We start from the raw sequence: 20,115 nt of genomic DNA, 5'->3' as shown, positions 1-20,115 counted from the left end.
TCATATGGCCAAGCCCAGCAGAAAGAATGGGACAGCACACTCTGCCTACCATGAGACCCCAGCATGAATATAGATGTGGAATTCTATGCAGAGTGAAGAGTTGGGGGAATAATAGCTTGATCAACCACAGTGATGGTCAGGGGTTAGGAATGAACTTGGCTGTTGTGAGGTCAAGAGAGAGCTAGTGTGCCTGTAAAATGGTAACTGAGTGGGTAAGAAGGAAAGTGCCACTTATTGGATATATGAAATCTATTTTTAACTGAATTGAAAACAAGAGTGTATCAATGGAGGTGACTTTACTGAGGTGGGAAAGGTGAGAATGGGAACCTACTTGGAGAAGAAATCAGGGCACTGCTGGATATGTTAAATGCTAGAGACACACCCAGGAGGAGATGTTAGATAGGCAAAGGGCTGTATAGGATAAAGTAGACTCTAATTTGCAAGGAGCTGAGGGTCTTCTGGGAGAAGGATGTGTACAAGTCTAACCCTTACTGCTGGAATAGCTGCCTTCAAAAATGTACCCAAAACAAGGGGAGCTGAGGGCCCAACTTCTAGCAAGGATACAGGATGGCTTCATGGAAGAAATGACATGAGAGCTGTGCCTTGAAGGGAGGCCAGGACATGCAAGGTGGAACCAGGTTGTGCTCCAGGTGGAAGGAACAGCCTGGCCAAGGGATACAGGGAGAATACAGGTTGTGGTGATGGGCAGTGACCCCAGTGAGGGAGAGGTTGCAGACTGTAGCAGCATCCTAGAGCTGGGACAGAGTCTGTTGACTGGTAGCCTACTGATAAGCCAGGGTCACAGGAGCAAGCCGATCTTGATCAACTCCATTCTAACATGTCCTGATGGGGCTGGGCATCTGAGGATGAGAAGCCTCAGCTACCTTTTTTGGAGCTCGAAAAAATACTGAGTGCCCAGTTCTGGTAAAGGTGTGGGGAAACCAGCCCTTTCCTGAGAGTCGGTGGGATGGCAGCTTGGTGCATCCTCTTTGGAGAGCAATTTGTCAACAGCTCTAAAAATATGAAAATTTCCTTCTGCATTCCATGTGTATAGATATAGGAACGAGGATATTCATCGTGGCTTCATTTGTCAAAGTAAACAGTTAAAAACAACCTAAATGTTCATCAGCGGGGATTAAGTTATGGTCTCCCCATATAGAACACTCCACAACTGCTCAAAGGAGCAAGCTCTGTATGTTCTGGAGCAGAACAACCTTCAGGATGTATTGTCATGTGACAAAATGGAGTAGAATAGCATGGACATGGCTTAGGCTTTTTTTAAGAAGGGGAGAGACATGTATGCTGTATCCTTGTATGTACATGGAATACTTTGGAATGTTTCCTCCAGGGTGGCCTCTGGGAAAGTGTGAGCTTGGGTAGAGGGGAGACTCACTTCCTGCCACATACCCTCTTGTACAGTTATTTACTATGTCTGTGCATTACATCCAAAATGAATATACTAAAATAAAATACATCGTCTACTGAGTAGTTTTAAAAATATTTATTTATTATTATTTATTAAATATTTTATTTATTTATTCATGAGAGACACAGAAGAGCAGAGGGAGAACCAGGCTCCTGGTGGGGAGCCTGATATAGGACTCAATCCCAGGGCCCCAGGATCATGACCTGACCAAGGGCAGATGCTCAACCACTGAGCCATCCAGATGCTCCTGAGTAGTGTTTTTTTTTTTTTTTTTTAAACTATAGGCCAAGGGGACTCAGAGATACCAGGCCTTGCATGGAGGATGCTGGACAGCTGTGGCATCGCACCCTGGGGTTCCCAGTCCTGCCTGACTCCCAGCCCACCCCTGGGGGTCATTCAGTGCAAACTCTGGGGAGGGACCCAGGGCAGGGGCACAGATACAATGGCCACAGCTGGTCTCTTCCCTCCTCATGGGGAAGAGTCCCTCTTAGCGACCTTCCATCACAGCAGCCTGCCCTGCCAGTGGCCTGGCTAGGGTGGGCTTTGAAGCGTGGCCATCGATAGCTGACAGTGGCTTGTCCATTAGCGGCCCTAATGGTGTCATCTGTAGGCGCCTCCTTGCATGCACGAACCCCTCTGTGTGTAGTGGTGGTGAATAATCCCCAAATTGTATTTGATTTCTGCCGTGTATTTCTGTATTTCTATTCAAAGTTGAGTGCATCTGATTTTATGGGAATTCATAACAGTTCAAACTAAATTGTGGCACCCTGCTGTGAAAATCTCTCGCTCCTGAGAAACTGAAAAGCTGCTCACAAGTCCCCTCCTGCCCTTTCCCTCCCCCTCCGCTCTGTTCTTTCCTGTCCCCTGGCTGGCTGGGACAGAAGGCAGTGCCTCTCACTGCACCGAGCTCCTGCGTCCTGTGGCTGGGCTGCAGGGAGAGGTGGGAGATGGTAACCGTGAGGACCCTGACCTGGGAGTTGAGCCCAGAATGGGCTGATTTCCCAGAAGAGGGAGGGTGCTTTGCTCCGGCAGCAGCAAGGAACACGCTTTCTAGTCTGTGCAAGAAACCAGGCTGTGATGGGCTTTATCTTGGGTTTGGTCCAGAGGCATTTGGTGACACCCCTACGGATCGAGGGGAGTTTTGTGAGAAGCTGGCTTCCTCCAGTCTGGGGGGAGCAATAGGACAGGAAGGAGGGGCCCTCCGTGGTTGGGCCAGGGGCATCTTGTGGGCACATTTCCTGCAGGGTTTCCCTGAGCCCAGCTTGTGTGTGTGTGTGTGTGTGTGTGTGTGTGTGTGTGTGTGTGTGGTGTGTGGGGGAGCATATGAGAACCTTCAGGCACCTGTTTTTCTTTTAAATTGTTGGTTCCCCCAGCCATCCCCCTGGAAAAAGGAGAGCCCATAGGACAGGGCCGAGCTGCAGACTGGGGCCTCATCTCCAAGGTCAGGTCTAGCCCATTCCTGGGCTCGTGAGTCCCCACGGCTGGAGCACAGGGCAGTCTTGCCAAAGGTGGGCATAATCAGAACACCCCCCACCCCAGCCCGGTGTGAGAAGATAACAGGGCTGGGCTGGGAAGTGGGGGTGTCTCTGAGCTGGGACCCCCCCGCCCCGCCTGGGAGGGTCTGAGTCCCAGCAGAAGGGTGGCGTTAGTCAGAGGATCTTTGACGACCCTCGCAGTCCCCAGGGTCTCCTGCGGGCTTCCCACCTGGGACTGTGGGCTTCAGGGAGGCTCAGCAGAGCATAGGAAAGATCTTCCTAATCAGAATTGTCTGTCTGTTCACTAGCTGCTGCCCGTGTTTTAGTGGGGTGGACAGAAGCTAGGCCTCTGGTTGTAAAGACATCGGGGGGGGGGGGTGTTCTAGAAGATGTGGAGAATGCAGTAAGCGTGTAGGAGAATACGTAATCAGCCATGAGCACCACTCAGATGAGACTTCCACACGGTAGTCCTATAGGTGTGCACCCGCCCTACACACGTCCACCACACACACCTACACACACGTGAGCCTCTGTTTGCTTCCTGGGGACCTCTACTGTTGCACCTGTTCTGCTGGCTGTGCAGGTCGCTCCCCGGGGCCACAGTGAACATCTCTGTGGCTTAGCGCTCATGCACTGCCGCGATGGCTTCCTCAGCTACAGGTCTGGAAGTGGCATCTCCGGGCCACGCATGACGAGGGTGGCTCTTTATACAGTTTTCAAATATTGATCAATTTTGAGCAAAATTGCCTTAGCTAGAGGGTGTGGGACCCCCTGGTGGCTCCAAGTAGCACCTCTGTGCTGATGAGCCCTACGCATCTCTACCCCACCCCAGGCCTGAAGTCTAGCTGGGGGTGTCCTACCATCCCCCATCCCCATTGCTGCTTGGTTGTCAACAGCCGTTGCACACTCGCCATGCCCCGCACTGACCTTCTGCTCCTGCCCCTCAGCCTGTTCCACCTGCAGCCTTCTCCCGCCTGGAGAACGGCAGCTCCATCCTTCCAGGGGCCTGGGCCAAACCCTCAGGCTCAGGTCTTTCTAGCACGGCCACATCTTCTGCAGCAGGAGACCCTCTCACCTCTACCTTGACAGATATGCCCAGAATCTTCTGGATCCTGCCCCCTCTACTCCAGTCCCTGGCCAGAGCATCAGATGTTTCTGGCCTCCATCACTACGGGGACCTCCACACTGGTCTGCCTGCTTCTGCCCCGAGAGTCCCCAACACAGCAGCCAGGTGCTCCAGTAAAACTTGACTCCTTTGTGACACTCTTGGATGGCTGGAGACCATGACTCCCAGTGTACGCACACCAGTGATGGCCCCCTCCCCATGTCTGTGGCCTCATCTCCTGCAGCTCTCCCCACCGTGTACCCGGTTACAGCCACACTGGCTTCCTCACTGCTCTTGGAGCGTGCTAGCACACTCTCGCCTCAGGGCCTTTGCACAGGCTGTTGCCTCTGCCTGGAAGACATTTCTGCCTGATAACCACATGGCTCACTCTCCTGCTTCTTCACTATTTGTTCATATAGCACCTTCAGTGATGGGCAGATCACCCTGCTCCTTTCCCCTTTCCTGAGCACTTATATTCCCAAGCATACTGTAGAGTTTGTCCACCTACACTGTCTGTGTCAGTCTCTTCTGGGAGTGTCAGCTCGCCTGTGGCCAGGTCTCCAGCTTGTTCTCTTCTGTGTGCCAATGTCTAGCACAGTCCCTGGCACATGGCAAGTAATGTCAGGGCAGACACGTGCAGAGTGGCCAGACCTGGCTCCGAGGCCTCTCCTTGCAGCTCACTGGCTCTCGGGGGTGTAAGTAGAGGCTTTGCTTTGATTGGGGAGGTGATTCCCATGTGGGGTGACTCTCTGGGTGCTGTAACTGTGCCACCTGCCAGAGCCTCTCCTGCGGCCCTCAGCCCAGGCCTGCCTGAGTAGCAAGTTTTTTATGGATTGAGCACAGGGGAAGGTGGAGGCCAATGTGGGTAGCATTGCTGCCCTGAGTATGGTCATTTTTGTAGTCTTCTCCTTCCAGGGACAAAGGTATTAACCTCTTGGGGATGGTGCTGGAGGGACCCATGGGGTGAGGGGACTTGGTCACCTCTGATGGTATTCACCTTGTCTTGCTGGTATGGGTGCCAGGGACAAGGCCTGTGAGATGCCAGTACCCATAAAGGCAGACTAAACAGGAGGCCACTCCCCAGCTGTTCCCCTTCTTCCTGGCACATGCACTTGGCCTTGCTGCTGACTCCTATATACTATGGCTATGAAGTAGGTTGGAATTGTCACCCAAGTTCAGCTTATGGTAGATGCAGAGTCCTGGCCAGGGCCCTCCCACCAGGCCCTTAACCTGGGCCTGCCCTGGAGCATGTGTCTGAGCTCAGTAAGGGTTGGGGCTAAGGCTGGGAGACCAGCTTTTGATCACCATCCGAGTGGGGTTCAAATCCAGACTTAACCACTTACTAGCTGTGTGACCTTGGGCAAGTTACTCAAACTCTCTGAGCCCCAGCATGTACAACATGCTGTACGCCACAGTGACTGGTGCATAATGTGCACTCAGTGAATATTAGTGTAGTGAATCCTTGAAATTTGTGCAGCCCACATCTCACCTCCTCTCTGAGGTTCAGGACTTCGTTTTTGATGGCCCTGAGCCGCAAAGGTCTCTATCACTTATTTGACACCTAGCCCGTTTCCAGCCATTCTCATAGCCCTTGATCCTCCTCTGGTGCCTGGCACAAGGGCTTGGCATGAAGGAGGGTGTTGAGAATTGGTAGCTCGAGGGCTGTGGGGCCTGGTTCCATGTATTCTTGGCGGTGGGTGTGTTTGAGAGATTTCCGGAAGTCTTCCTGGAAGAATGGGCTCTAAGCCAGGCACCTGGAAGATTTGGGGCAGCTGGCCGTGACCCTGCTCATACCTCTAGGGCATGTCTCTGGCACCAGGCCTGGAGAGGAAGCCCAGCACAAAAGGCTGTGTGTTTGTTTCCTGGTCCACTGGGGACAGGTGAGGGTTGGCGGGAGCTCAGGCCCCGTCCTGATGGTGCTACAGCCTCATGCGATGGAGGAGGCCACGCAGCTGTGCTGGGTGGGAGGTGGGAGGGCTGTTGCACAGGACAGGGGGAGGTCAGGCTCTCCCAGGGAACACGTGCCACTTGCACAGCCCCAGGGTCAAAGAATGCCTGCAGGCAGTGCAGCATCCATTACAATACCTGGGCTGGAGGTTGGAGCCCAGAGGCCTCTTCCCACTGCCATTAGCCTCTCTCTCTCTCTCTCTCTCTCTCTCTTTCTCTTGGCCTTGCTTTCCCTCCCATAGCTAAAGGGGCCAGAGGATGAGCAAGAACTGGGATCTCAGGGAAAACCAGGTAGCCGGAGGGACCCTCCTTTGCCCAACTGCTCTGCTTCAGCCTTCGGAGCTTGGGTCCCCCCTGGATCTCCTGTCTAGGCTACCTTGTCCCAAGCTGAGAGTCAGCAGAGAGCAAACATTGCCCCTGCTTCGACCTGCTTCGGGGGGTGGCCCCACCAAGCCTGCAAAGTTCAGGCTGTGTTTGGCTGCCGTCGACCCACGGAAGAGAGGCGCCAGTTGGCATGATTGCCTCCAAAGGGGAAGCAGACATTTTGGGAGACGGGTTGGGGACAGTGTGCCTGGCAGTGTGAGCCTGGCAGTGTCAGAGCCTGAGCGAGCCAGCATTGTGGAAAGGAGATGCATTTTGCATGTGTGTGTGTTGTGCACATGTGTGCGCCTCTTTTTTTTTTTTTAAGATTTATTTATTTACTTATTCATGAGAGACACAGAGAGAGAGGCAGGGACATAAGCAGAGAGAGAAGCAGTCTTCATGTAGGGAGCCCGATGTGGGACTCGATTCTGGGACTCCAGGATCAGGCCCTGGGCTGAAGGCAGACGCTCAGCCACTGAGCCACCCAGGTGCCCCGCATGTGCACACTTCTTTGCAGACATTCATCCTGTGTCTATTGTGTTGCGTGTCGAAAGGCAGGGCCCTTCCCGTTGATACATTAGGAAATGGGGTGGGCGGTATAGAGGGGATGGGTGACGGCGGCACAGTGGGAGGGAGCCAGTTCCAGCCCTGGAGGGACCTCTCTGAGCCTTAATTTCCTTCTCTGTAAAATGGGGACAATAGTTTTTACATTATAGAGACATTTGGGAGGACTGAATGAAATGACACTTCTGAAAATCCCTGGTCCGTGGGAGTTGTCCCAGTACGTGTTGGTTTTCTTCCTTCCTTCCACTGCAAACTTCCTGCAACACCCAGCACAGAATGGCTGCACTCCCCAGCTATTTGTGGATGATGTTTTTGGCAGATGTTGTTTAATTCTTATAACATCTGGTTTGGAAAGGCAGAGGACTGGAGTTTTGTTTTTTTTTTTAAGACACTCACTCACTGGGAGGTGTCAGATTGTCACTTAATTGCCCTGTGCCTCGGTTTCTCCACTTGTAAATCAGGGATAATGCTGGCAGTGCTGGCTAGCTTCTTTGCAGGATATGGTAGGCTAACGCAGGATAACAGATGGAAAGTGCTTTGAACATTTAGAAAAAGGCATCGCGCTCAACCTCACTAGTAGTTAGGGAAATGCAAATGAAAGCAGCAATGCCATACCATTTTTCATGCGTCCGATTGGCAGCCATTTAAAAGAGGGATCACTTCCAGGTGGGCACAGAGGTCCTCTCATGCACTGCCGGAGGGAGAGGCAATTGCCACAACCTTTCCAGAACGGAACATGGCCATGTCTGCTAAAGGTTTACATACATGCTCGGTGTTGTAGCTCATCAGCCCAGTAATGCCACAGCTGGAGAGCCACGTTCAGGAGCAACCCAAGTCCTCACACAATGACATGTGGGGTGGGGGGGGGGTGTTGTGGCCTTGCCTGCGGTGGTGGGAACCTGGAAACGCCCACATGCCCAACAGTAGGGGATGCTTGTGTCTCTCACCTGCACATCCGCACTCTGAACTACGATTTGGCTCCTAAAGAGGAGGGTGTCGATGGAGCAGTGTTGACCTGGAGGGTCATCCGTGAAATATCATGATGTGAGAAAAGCAAGTTTCTTTTGTGTAGAGGCAGACTCCATTAGTCTAAAGATAAACACAGCCGCACTGCTCCATACGTGTGTGTAATGCGAACATGTTTGCTTGGGTGCGGAGGAGGGCCTGGTCGGATGTGTGCCCAGCCCAGCCTGTCCGCTCCGGCCATCAGACATGTCCTGTTAGGCTCATAAAAATGAAATTATTTGCCAACATTTAACAATTGAATTCAGATAAAAAGCCAGATTGCCGGGTTTTTGTTGAGAAGAATCAGGAGCTCTGGCCACACTGGGCCCGCTCCCCATCCATTCCCTCTTGGCTGGAACACATCAGTGGCTGCCACTTTTGGACAGAGCCTGTGGCTTCTGAGTGGCCATCATCCCCACCCACTGGCATCTCCCTCATTTATATTCCTGGCCTGGTCCCTATAGCATATCGGTTCATAACCCTGTGATGGGCTGTTAACGTCCCGAAGCTCAAGGGGGTGGAAATACAGGAATCTATGGTGGAGGGGGGCATCTTTTATTATTTAAGTACATCTTGGAATCTTTTATTCTTCAAATTCCTGTTTCCTGCCTAGTAATCAGGCCGTTTTAAATACGGTGTTAGGAGGGTTGAAACCAGGGGGCGTCACAGGCCACGGCATGGTGTGTATGGCAGGAATTCTGGCCCCGGCATGTCATAGGCCACTCAGGGCCCGGGGTGACAAAGGCTGCTCCAGGTCTGGAGTTCAGGGATCAGACCTTGTGACTCATTTGGAATCTCTCGCCCCTAGATCTTGCAGAGATGGATCTTTGCAAAGAAAATCTTTGCAAGGAAGGCTTTCCAAAGATCCTTGCCCTTCAGCTCCTGTTCACCTCTCTGTGTCTTTCCGGATCACTCATTGCCTAGGGGGGTGATGCTGGACTTGGGTCCAGATTCTGACCCCCGCACCCATTAGCCAGGAGTCTCTGAGCAAATTGTGGAACTAAAGGATGATGTGCGGGCCCTTGGCTAGGTAGGCCCTGAGGCGATGCAGAGGTGAGCGCGCTGTGTCCCTGCACCAACAGGGCTGGCATTTTAGGGACAGGCAGGGGTTCCCAACTGAGCAGCGGGTCCCTCCCGGTGTCACTGCTGGTCTCTGGGAGGCCCGTCCCTGGGCTGCTGCGAGGGTAAGGAGGAGCCAGAGAACAGTGACCCTGCTGTTACGGGGCCACTGCAGTGGTGGGAGGCGCAGCCACCCTCCCTGACACCCTTAGAGGTGGGATCTCACCTGGCTGTCCTCAGGGTGGGGGGGGGGGCAGATCTCTCTGGAGCGTTGCTCTGAGCCCCTAGGCATTTGGCCTCAGCTTCCCCACAGGCTTGCTGTGGAGCCCTGTGCGTTACTCTCCCTCTCTGTGCCTCTTTGTACACCATGGCCTGCTGCCTCATTTCATATCCGAGTTTATGAGATAATACAGTGATATAAAAAGTGGGAAAAGACAGGCCCATTGGGCACTTGGGGAGGGGACCCGGGGTGTTGGGCCTGCCAGGCCTTCTCTTCGACCCCTGACTTCACACTCAGCACCCATCTCCTATCCCTGTCCCCAGACTAACCAAGTTCCCTCACTCCTGGGGCTGCCCAGGCAGCAAACCCCTCGTCCCGCCGAGCCCCAAATGCCTCAGTCACGAGTTTCTGTGCCGGCTGCTGAGCTTGCTCTGGGGTGGGGGCTGGGGGGCACCGTTGCCACCGCCCCCAGCCCAGGCCACTGTGTCATACCCAGCCCCAGACGATGATGAAACCCAGTGATGCAGACCCTCTTTTCTTTCCCTGCTGTGCTCCCCTCCTCTCCTCCCCACCCCCCATGTGAGTTGATTCCCCTTCCTCTTCCTGGGGCCTGATCTCCCTGGAGCTGCAGGGGTGGGGAGGTGTGGGAGGGGCTCAAAGAGCAGGCTTCTCACCCTCTCCTTCCTTGTGTCCCTAGGAGCCATGAGGTGCCACGTTGCCACCAGCTGCCTCGTGGGCTGGCTGTTTGTGCTGATCTCTGGATGCTGGGGTAAGTCCAGCCCTCTGCCCTTCCCGCCCCGTGGGGTTTGTGCTCTGGGACAGGGGTTGGGAGAGGGCTGCAGACCTTGCCTTGCTGTGCATACACTTCCCTGTGACTGGGCACACACTTCCCTCTCTGGGCCTCAGTTGTTTTTTTCTTTTTGTTTTTTTTTTTTTTTTTAAGATTTTATTTATTTATTCATGATAGACATAGAGAGAGAGGCAGAGACACAGGCAGAGGGAGAAGCAGGCTCCATGCCGGGAGCCTGACGCAGGACTCGATCCCAGATCCCAGGACCATGCCCTGGACCAAAGGCAGGCGCTAAACCGCTAAACCTCTGAGCCACGATCCCCTGGGCCTCAGTTGTTTCGGCAGCACTCACAGGGCTGAAAGTAGCAGCCTCCCCGTGAAGGGAGGGGAGGAGCCTTAGAAATAGGTGAGCTCTAGGGGAAGGAGGCATGGGTGCCAGAACCGTCCTTGCGGGATGCGGGGAATGGCCGGTTCTCTTCAGTTTCACAGAGGCCCTTTGAGCACCTGCTGTGGGACACTGTGTGTGTCTGCTATCCCCAGTGCTGGGGTGTGCAAGCAATGGCTTGTGAGCTCCAGGAGTCCAGAACCAACCGGGGGTGGAGGTGGGGGTGGGAGGGGACACAGCTAGGATTTACTACATGGAATGCAGGGGAGTGAGTGGGAATACAGGAGTTGCAGCTCCAGAGAAGCCCATCAGGAGAAAAGACGCGTTGGGCCTGCGGGGACAGGTGGGACCCAGACAGAGGGAAACATTTACTCAGGGCTTTGAAGACTGAGAAGAAGCTTTAGGGGAGCAGGAGGAAGGGAATCCCGGAGGAGGGAACAGCTTGAGCCTAGGTGTGGTGGAGAGGAGCCCTTTCCCCTTGCGGGGAGGACCTGCCCTCCTTGCCCTGGCATTGGCGGCAGCCAGATCGGCGACAGCTCCGGTGCCCGTGGAGGAGGCCAGGAGAGACCCGGGCATCTTCCTGTTCCTTGGCTCCCGGACAGCTGGTGGCCAGGAGCAAAGCAACTCTGGGCCGTGCTAAAGGAAGGCCAGGACCGCAGGCAGGGCTGGCACAGTGTCCCCTGGGGCCAGGGTGTCCCTGGGGAAGAGCTACAGGCACGGTGTGCCTGGTGACACGGGCAAACACGTTTCTGAGTGAGGCCAGGTCCTTTGATAACTCAAGGGAGCCAGGGAGTCTCTGGAGGAAGCCAGCCTGGTGCAGGCTGCCTGAGAGCCCCCCCCAGAGGTCCCCTCTGCTGGCCACTGAGTTTGGAAGGGTCTCTGCTGGCCTGCCTCTGTGAGGGGCGGCTCACTTCCAGTCGGGCAGCCCAGGCTTACAACAGAGCCTCACAGAGTCTCGGAGCAGAGCCAGAGGGGCTCTCAGACCCTCTCAACCCCTCGCCTACGTTGCAGAGATAGGGACACCTGGAAAAGCAGCTGGCCCAAGGGCATGCAGAGTGGGGGCGTGGCTGAGCCTCAGTCCGGGTCTCTGATCCTCCTTGGGGAGCTTTAGTCAGGGTACCCCTCTGAGCCCCATGCGGGGAGGCCTCAACGGGGGCAGCTGACACAGCTCTGACCCTCTGGCTCTGCCGGATACTAGGACACTCTCCCCTGCCTCCCCAGGGGCTCCATGACCTTGGCCGCTCGCGCCCTTCCCCCTCTGTTCAGAACAAATACAGATGTAAAAATAAAACAGGCGCTGAGAGCTTGGCTGTATCCTCCGTAGAGGTGGCATTTTCCTCCTGAGCTCTGGGGATGCAAGAGGGCTCGTGCATCTCAGGTGGGCCCCAGGGAGCAGCACCAAGCCAGGACTCCTGGGTTCCAGCCCCACTTCTCCAGTGGCCGCCCTTGGGGGGGCATCCTTAGCCTGTCTGGCCTTCAGCTTTTTTATCTCTAAAGTCAGAAGGACAATAGGACTCTCCTCACTCGGTTGTCAGGATGATCCGTTGGGTTAACGCACCTATCAAGCACGTAGAATAGCTCCCGGCCCATATTAGGTGCTAAATAAGTGTTAGCTCTTTGATTAGGAGCTGTATCTTTCTCTGGGGGACGCAGAACAGGGCACAGGAAACAGAAAAGTTAAGCAAGTTGCCTGAGAGCACCCAGCAACTCTGGCAAAACCAGCTCGCGGAGTTGGGGGGGGGTTAGTCTGCTTTGCATGTATGTGAGGGGTGCAGTCTCTCATGCTGGGTACAGTCCCTTCTTCCCGGTCCCTGTCCGAGGTGGCCAGCGTCATTCCTTTGGCTTGGTGAGACCATGGCTGACTTAGGGACTGAAGGACACCCTCTTCACACCCTGCCCTTCCAACACCAGCTCCTGACCCCTAACCCTTCCCTTGTCCCCCAGACCATCCCACATTACCTGTCCCCACCTTGCATCTGCCCCGCAGCCCTAGTGGGTCTCTCCTCCCATCCTGGGTGCTCAGAGGTGGGTCAGGCTCACGGCCTAACCACCCCGCGCCTCAGATGTTAGACCCCCTTGTCAGCCCGTCATCTTCTCTCTGCCGAAGCTTGCTACCCTTCTCCGTCTGGCCTCAGTGTGTTCCCCATCTGCGGGCCGGTCGGGAAGGCAGGAGGTGAAGGCCTGAGCAGGCCTGCCCTGGCCCATCCTTGTCTGGCCTGGCCTCTGCGTACCCTGCTAGGTCATGCTGTTGGTCCCCAGGCCTGAGGGTCCCGACACTGGGGCTACCCACTTTTGTAACCGACAGCAGCGTGTCAGGCTTCTGACCCCCGGGCTCCCGTGGATCACCCTGCAGCCACAGTGACGCAGTGCACAGGACGCCCCTGGCAGGGAGGCGGGTGAGAGGGCAGGGCAGGGCTTTTTCCCTGAGGCTTAGAAATGGGGGCCAGAGAGACAGAGAGCTTTACCTAAGGCTGCACGGCAGCGACTGGCAGAGGATGTAAGGCCCCTACATTTGTCCTCTCTGCCTGGGGTTCCTCCCTTGTCATGCCCCCCCCCACCATAGGGGTCTCCAGCCCCTCCATGAGTAATAGACACCTGGGGAGGCAGGTGTGGGCTGGATTCAGGCCCAGCTGCCTCAAGGCTCTGCCATTCGCCAAGGTTCGTCAGGCCCAAAGAGGAATCCCCCACCCCACGACTCTGAGGAAAGTCAGCACTTCCTGGCCTGGCATCCCCAAATTGCACCTGATGCCAGGCATTCTGGGATCAGGTGCCCGGGTCCAGAACACTGCCCTCCTCCACGTCCTTCCCGAATCTCTTCTCTGTCCTTGGGATGTTGTGTTCTCCGGAGCCTCCCGCTCCCTCGTCCCCCCGGGCCTGTGGTTAGAAGCAGGACACTGCGCGATGGCGTTTGCGGTGTTCCAAGCTGAGGGGGTCCCCGGGAGCTGTGCAGGGGATGATCGGTGTGAGTGGCCAGGAAGGTGGGGAGAAGCCACCAGGGCAGAGCGAGCAGAGGACGTAGACTCATGGGGGTCGGGTGTGTGGGGTGGGCGGGGGTCCAGACAGAGGAGTGGGTCATGGGCACCCGAAGCTGGGACTCTCTATCACTGAAGACCCCTGTGTCCCCATCACCTACCACACGCCCCCTCCTGGTCTGTCCCCAGGTGCTCCACTGGTAGCCCAGGGCCACAGGGTCCCCGGGGGCAGCAGGGCTGTTCTGAGAACATGGGCCCTGCTTGGTATGTGGCAGGGGACACCTGCCCCCGAGGCCCTGCCAGCTAGCTACTCGTGCATGCGGTGCTCTCCGCAGCTGATTATCGGCAGGTCCCGTAAAAGAAAATTCTAAAATGAATAATGCTGCTGCAGGCGACGGTTTTCCTCGCTGGTGTCCCTCCCCCTGCTGCCCAATCCCTCCCCTATATTCTCTGGGCACCCCGAGCCTTCTGCCTGGGTTCAGCCCGAATCCCCTCCTGGAGCCCAAGGCTCCGCTTGGTGATCCAAAGCATGCCCTTCTGGCTGAGTGGGTGGCACTGTTATTTTTTTTTTTTAATTTATTTATGATAGGCACACAGTGAGAGAGAGAGAGGCAGAGACATAGGCAGAGGGAGAAGCAGGCTCCATGCACCGGGAGCCCGATGTGGGATTCGATCCCGGGTCTCCAGGATCGCGCCCTGGGCCAAAGGCAGGCGCCAAACCGCTGCGCCACCCAGGGATCCATGTTATTAATACCAATATTAGGGGATCCCTGTATGGCTCAGTGGTTTAGCGCCTGCCTTTGGCCCAGGGCGCGATCCTGGAGTCCCGCGTCAGGCTCCCTGCATGGAGCCTGCTTCTCCTTCTGTGTCTCTGCCTCTCTCTCTCTCTGTGTGTGTCTATCATAAATACATTTTTAAAAAATCTTTAAAAAATACCAATATTAATAGTAGCTCCCATGTATCCAGTGCTTGCTGTATGCTGGGGCATGGATAAGCATGTGTGTGTGTGTGTGTGTGTGTGTGTAATCTCACTTAATCCTCAGGACCACCATGAAGTAGAAAGTCTTACTGTTGCTATTTTACACCTGGGTAAACTGAGGCATGGGACGACCATATGGCTAGAAAGAAGCCCAGTGACATTCCGAACAAAGGCAAGACCCCTGACCATTGGCCTCTTTCTGAGGCTGTTATATGAGTGAGGGGCTCTGGATTCCTGATCTGAGAGGGGGGAGGAATGTGTGTGAGTGCAGGTTTGTAGTGATGGTGATCGAGGAGGGCTTCCTGGAAGAAGAGGCATCTAAGATGAAACTTGAAGGATGAATAGGAATTGGACAGGTAAAGGCCGAAGGGTCAGCAGTCCCAGCCAGGATGTGAGACAGTGGCCAGAAGGTTTGAGGAATCAGAAATGGCATCATTCTGAGCAGATTTAGGGGGAGGAGGAAAAGATGCCCCTCTGCCCTCTGACGTACCAGCCATAAATCAGGGGTTCCTGGGACCCCACCCCCCCTTCCTCAGGTTTAATCAGCTAGACTGACTCTCAAAACTAGGGAGGCACTTGGCTTACATTTGCTGGGTTAATACAAAGGGTACGACCTAGGGCGGCCAGATGGGAGCAGGGCGAGGGCAGGGTGGAGCTGCCGTGTGCTCTCCAGGTACGCCACCCTCCCAGCACGTGGACGCCTTCAACCTGGACACTCATCAGATCTCCAGCCCCCTCCCCTCCCTGGAGGTCCAGGTGGGGGAAAGCACCCGCTCTCTAACCAGTAACCCTTCCCCCTCTAACCAGTTGGTCTTTCTGCCCACCAGCCCCACCCGGGGTCCTCGTGGTCCCATAAACTCAGCTGTGCTCCACAGGGACTCCATATAAAGGACAAAAGACATTCCTCTTGCTCTGGAAATTCTAAGGAGTTTTGAAGCCCTGGGCCAGGAACTGGGACAAAGACCAAACGTATTTTTTATTATACCACACTACTGAAGGCCATGAAGAGGGGGTTTCGGGGGACAGGTGAAGCCAGCCTTGGGGGCCCTCAACGGGGGGACTCATGGAACAAAGGGTATCTTCGGAGTCACTAAATTCCTCAGTTCATGCTGGGCCCACCCCAACTCCTTCCAGAACTGGCCGTTTCCCCAAGCCCATTAGGGTGGGGTATGGGGCCAGCCACCCAGGGACCCCCAAAGTCCTGTGCCACTCACTCATCCTGGACAAGTTACTACTTATTCCCTACAAGCCTTGTTCTTCTCCACAGTGAGACGGGGAGATGATAAGCCCCGCCATACCGTGAAGGTGGATGGAGGGGCACGTCAGTGGCCAGCGTGGCGGAGGGTTCTGGAGATGGCAGTGGTGGCTGTTCATCCTGTGGGGTGGGCTGGCTGGCTGCTCCTTCACACGACAAATACCTACTGAGGGCTCCCGAGTGCCACGCCTTGCCCTGGGCACCAGGCTCATAGCCATGGAGGCACCTCGCCCGGGGCCCTGATACGCTCGTGTGCCATCTGCAGCCAGGCGGCCCGATAGGGATACAATGCATGAGTGAGTTGAGATTTTTCTAGGACCCACACTAGAAAAGAAACTCATTTAAATAAGAAATTTCACCCAATATATCTGCAATATTTTTATTTCAACACATAATCAATATAAAAGGTTAATGGGATATTTTACACCCATTTTTTCATAGAAAGTCTTTGAAATCCTGCGTGTATTTTATGCTTTGGCGTGTCTCAGCGTGGCCCGGGATATAATGGCCACATGGGGCTGGTGTCCTCGCTGACCATTCACCCTCCCTACCGGTATTATTTTCCACTTACCAGAGGGGGGATGGTGACTTGCTGAGGTCCTGGGAAGGTGGCCGTGGCACCGGACCCAGGCTCATGCTCTCTGCAGCCCCTACCCTGTGTCTCCTCACAGAAGCTGGCATGAGGTACTTGCCTGACACTCTTGTCCTCTGACTTCCAGGCCAGGTGAACCGACTGCCCTTCTTCACCAACCACTTCTTTGACACATACCTGCTGATCAGCGAGGACACGCCCGTGGGTGAGTTGGCGCAGGGTTTGTGGCTGGGCATGCCGGGAGGCATGGGGTGGGCTCCTCTCCCCCCAAGTGAAGGGGCTCTTAGAGATTGAGCCCATCTTCCACCCATTATTGGAGCCTCTTGCATGGTGTCTCTGATGGGTGTTCATATGGCTCCTCCTTGGTTGTCCCTGGGGATGGGACGCTCAGTATTTCCCGGGCTGTTCCTCTTCCAACATAGGGGAGTTCTGAGTGTCCAAGGATTTATCACACTGAGCCCAAGTCACTTGACTTTCACTTCTGCACTAGTTTTGTTCTACAGAATGGCTCGTTCCTCTTCTTTGTGATAATTTAAAGACGCCGGCTGTCAGAGAGTTTGTTTCATAGCGTTTTGCGCTTTTCCATGGTCATTGGGTTTTCTGCACAGAGTGTGCCTGTTTTTGTCATGAGGAAAACAAAATTAACTATTTAGGAGGTGATCACAAGCAGCCCCTTCCATCCAGCTTGAATCCCCTCATGACCCGGCTCTGTCCCCATGATCTTCTTCCTGGGTGCCTGGCTTCTACACCTGCGACTGAAGATGTGCACCCATAGCCCCATGGCCTTCGCTCGGCTCTGGGGACCAGAAGCTTCTTAAGAAATGGGCGTTGAATTGGACAAACCCATCTTGCGGCTGTGCTGACAGGAAGATGCTCGTTCCTATGAGCATGCGTGCAAGCAGCGGTGCCTGGAAAAGTCCCTCCCACCTCTATCCACACTGCCTCCTCGGTCCTCATTCTTATTAGTGTCGTTTTAGGGAAAGTGCCTGTCATCTGGGGCTTCTTCAGCGCAGGTGTGCCTACCCCATGGGTCTAGGGGTGGGGCTGTGCAGCAGAAGCAGCGTGCATCTGGGGTTGGTATAGTGAGTCTTTCTGGAGCATCGCTTGTCCTTGAGAATAAAGTGGGATGGTCTGGATAAGGGAGGGGTGTAAAGATATTTAACTCAGAGGACATTTTAAACACTCTTTTATGTAAAACTAAATATAGATATCTGATAGAGTAGATGGTGAAATTCTTCAAAGAAAATCTCTGCTTCAAGAGGGGAGCCTTAACAGGCCCCAGACTCTCTCCTGCTGTTGCTGGTGGCATGACAGCAGCCCCCTAAGAGGTCTTCCCCTCCCTTCTTCATGGTGGAAGCTTTTATCCAGGTGGGTGCGGGGCATAGCAGGTGTATTTCTGACTATTGTGGGGATTATCCCCAGGGTCCAGTGGCATTTCATTTCTAGGGCCCATGGGGGGCCTCTGTGGAATGTGGCAACTCTTTAGGTGACTAGCAGCCCCCATGGATCAGGAATGAAAGGCTGGATTTGTGGATGTAGGTATTTAAAGGGTGGTCCGAGAAGGAGGCTGCCTGCCTCTCTGGAATGTTCTTCTACAGGCTTACCACCTTCTGGAGGGTAGAGAGGGTACCTAGAAGTCTCTTGGAGATGCTGCTGAGCTGTTTCCTCCCCTCTGGGTTGTGTCAGGGCATGTATATGGACTTCTCGATTCATCTGGGGTTTCTCCCCATAGCCCAGGCCCAGCATGGGGCTGATGCAGAGGTAGGATAGTAGGTGCCTAGCATATGTGGCTCAGCAAATGAATGAATGTTAGCAGCCTTTATTATCATTAGAGGCTCTTTCGGTTCATTCAGCAGTTTATCAGATATAGAGGATGTGCACCCTCTGTGCTGGGGCCTGGCTGCCATGCACCCAGACAGGAATTGGACGGAGGGATAAAGAAGTCAGTGCCACAGTGATGGGGGCTGGGCTAGATGTCTGATTAAGTCCCAGTGGAGGATTGAAAGAGAAAGGGGTGTTCCTCAGGGGACAGAGCAGAGGCAGGAGGAAGCAGGAAAGGTTTTTGGGAGGTGGTGACCCTTGAGCAGGGTCCCGAAAGGCTCCCTTTCTGTTCCTTCACACGCTGTTTCCTGCAGCTAATCTTTAGAAGTGTCTGTTCTAACCCCGTCATTCTGGACATTGCTTTATGTTGGAGGGAATCTATTTGGGACAGGTAGGCCATTGAGGCAGAGGTGTGGCCAGCCACTAATGGACCAGAGCTACAGCCCAGGAGACGTGAAGGCTGCTCTCAGGTGTGTGGTGCTGGCTCCGCCACCCCATCCGTGCCCCTGCCCAGCCCCGAGTATGGGGTTCTTGGAGGCCTGTGGCTTGGGGAAGATGGTGGGGTGTGGCGGATGTTGCTTGGCCAGTGCTGATGGTCATAAGCCCTAGGCTGGACGCCCCCACCCCAGTGAGCCCTGCAGCAGGCCCCGCTCTAGTTACCTTTGGCTCTGGCTCTTGATTGTCTTCTGCAAACGCTAGCATCGATCGGCTTCCCAGAGCAACTCCTAGGACATGGCCCCATTAAGGCTGCGCTTGGCAGTCACAGCAGGGGCGTCCATCTGGTGCAGTGGGGATTGATCCCTGGCTCTAGGGGACCGTAGGAATGAGAGAGGGCTCAGTGAGCTGGAAGACAGCTCTGTTCATCTCTTCAGGCAGGGGCTGCTGCAAAGCTGGCCCATACCCTCCTGGCGTCCTCCCTACCCCTGGCATCAGGATGGGGCAGGAAGCTTTGGCCTGAAAGTCATGGATTCAGCTTTTGTTTCTCACCTTGTGGCTTTGGACACATCACTTCCCTTCTCTGGGCCTTATCTCCCATCTCACCGATGAGAGGGCATGGGGAAGGCGGGTCCTGTGGGCTTTGGCTTGGGCATTCCTGCTGGCCCAGTGTATCTCCAGGCCCTCAGATAACAGGCCTGGAGCCCTCCCCTGTGTGCTGTCACCTGTGTGGCCCTGGGCCATTCAGAGGTTGGTATGGACTCACGCAGTTGTGACAAGGTATAGGCCTCGGGCCAGCAGAGGCCAGGGAGAGGGTAAGGGTTGAAACACTTGTCTGAAGGACTAGCCCTCTGCTTGCCATGTGGAAGGGGGGGTGGCCTAGAGGCTTGACCTCGAGGCTTGGCTCTCACTGGCCCTTTGCTTTCTGAACCTCCGTGCTCCAGCCTGCAAAGTGGGGATGGGCTAGTCCCTTCTCTGGATTCCATACCTGGAATATTTTGTTATTGAAAGGAGAGCCTGTGTGTGGCCCGAGGATGACTGGTTGAGCTGTCCTGCCAGCCAGAGCTTTGCAATGGGGACAGACAGGTGCATAGAGGAGCAGGTTCCAGTGGGGTGGTCAATATCCACGGCTAGAGGCAGAGCCCAAGCCAGTCTGAAAGTGGCAGGAGGTCAGAGCTATGGGCAGACCAGCTTCCAGCCCTGGGGCTGATTATTTTGCTTCTGCTTAATGCATGATGATGGGGAGCTCATGATCCTATAAGACAGTTTATTTTTGTGCTGTGGGACAGTTCTGGGAATGAAAAATTCTTCCTTAATATTAATCTGAAATCTGTCCCCAGAACTCTCACCATTGATTGAGCCTAATTCTGACCACTGGAGCCTTACAGATTAATAATAGTAATACAACACATGATATACTATATATGTATAACATGCTATTATAATAGTGTTTACTGAGGACTCGAGGTAGTGTACAAAGTGTTTTAACTAATGGGTTTTCAAATTCCTTTTAAGAATCAGAGTAGACTTGGCTGCAGGCTCTGTCGGTGTGTAGTTCCTGCGAATGTTCTCTCCCGGGCTAGAGATTGGGACTTGGATTCACCCCAGACCTTCTGAGCCTTTCTATTCTTCATGCTCTCCAGCCTCAGTTCCGGCCAGCGGGCCAGCGGCCGCGTGCTGGGGAGCGGGGTGGGAGGGCACAGCACGGCTGTCCCACATCCC

General features: G+C 54.6%; 1 protein-coding gene across 15 annotated transcripts in view; it reads left to right on the top strand.

Moving 5' to 3' along the window:
- The window catches only part of CDH23 (cadherin related 23), a 410,879-nt gene that overhangs the window by 37,244 nt on the left and 353,520 nt on the right, over positions 1 to 20,115 (top strand). For all 15 annotated transcript variants that reach the window (XR_005986846.1, XR_005986845.1, XR_005986847.1 and 12 more), the window contains exons 2-3: positions 9,862 to 9,933; positions 16,265 to 16,342. Coding sequence is in view for 11 of the 15 variants with exons in the window: in XM_041749258.1 (XP_041605192.1) it covers positions 9,867 to 9,933; positions 16,265 to 16,342 (145 nt within the window). In the remaining 4 variants the exon portion in view is untranslated. The remainder of the gene's footprint in view (positions 1 to 9,861; positions 9,934 to 16,264; positions 16,343 to 20,115) is intronic.

This window comes from Vulpes lagopus, chromosome 3, assembly GCF_018345385.1.
Source record: "Vulpes lagopus strain Blue_001 chromosome 3, ASM1834538v1, whole genome shotgun sequence".
NCBI classification, from domain to species: domain Eukaryota; kingdom Metazoa; phylum Chordata; class Mammalia; order Carnivora; family Canidae; genus Vulpes; species Vulpes lagopus.
The sequence above is the reverse complement of the archived record's forward strand: the minus strand, read 5'-3'. Positions and strand labels throughout refer to the sequence as shown.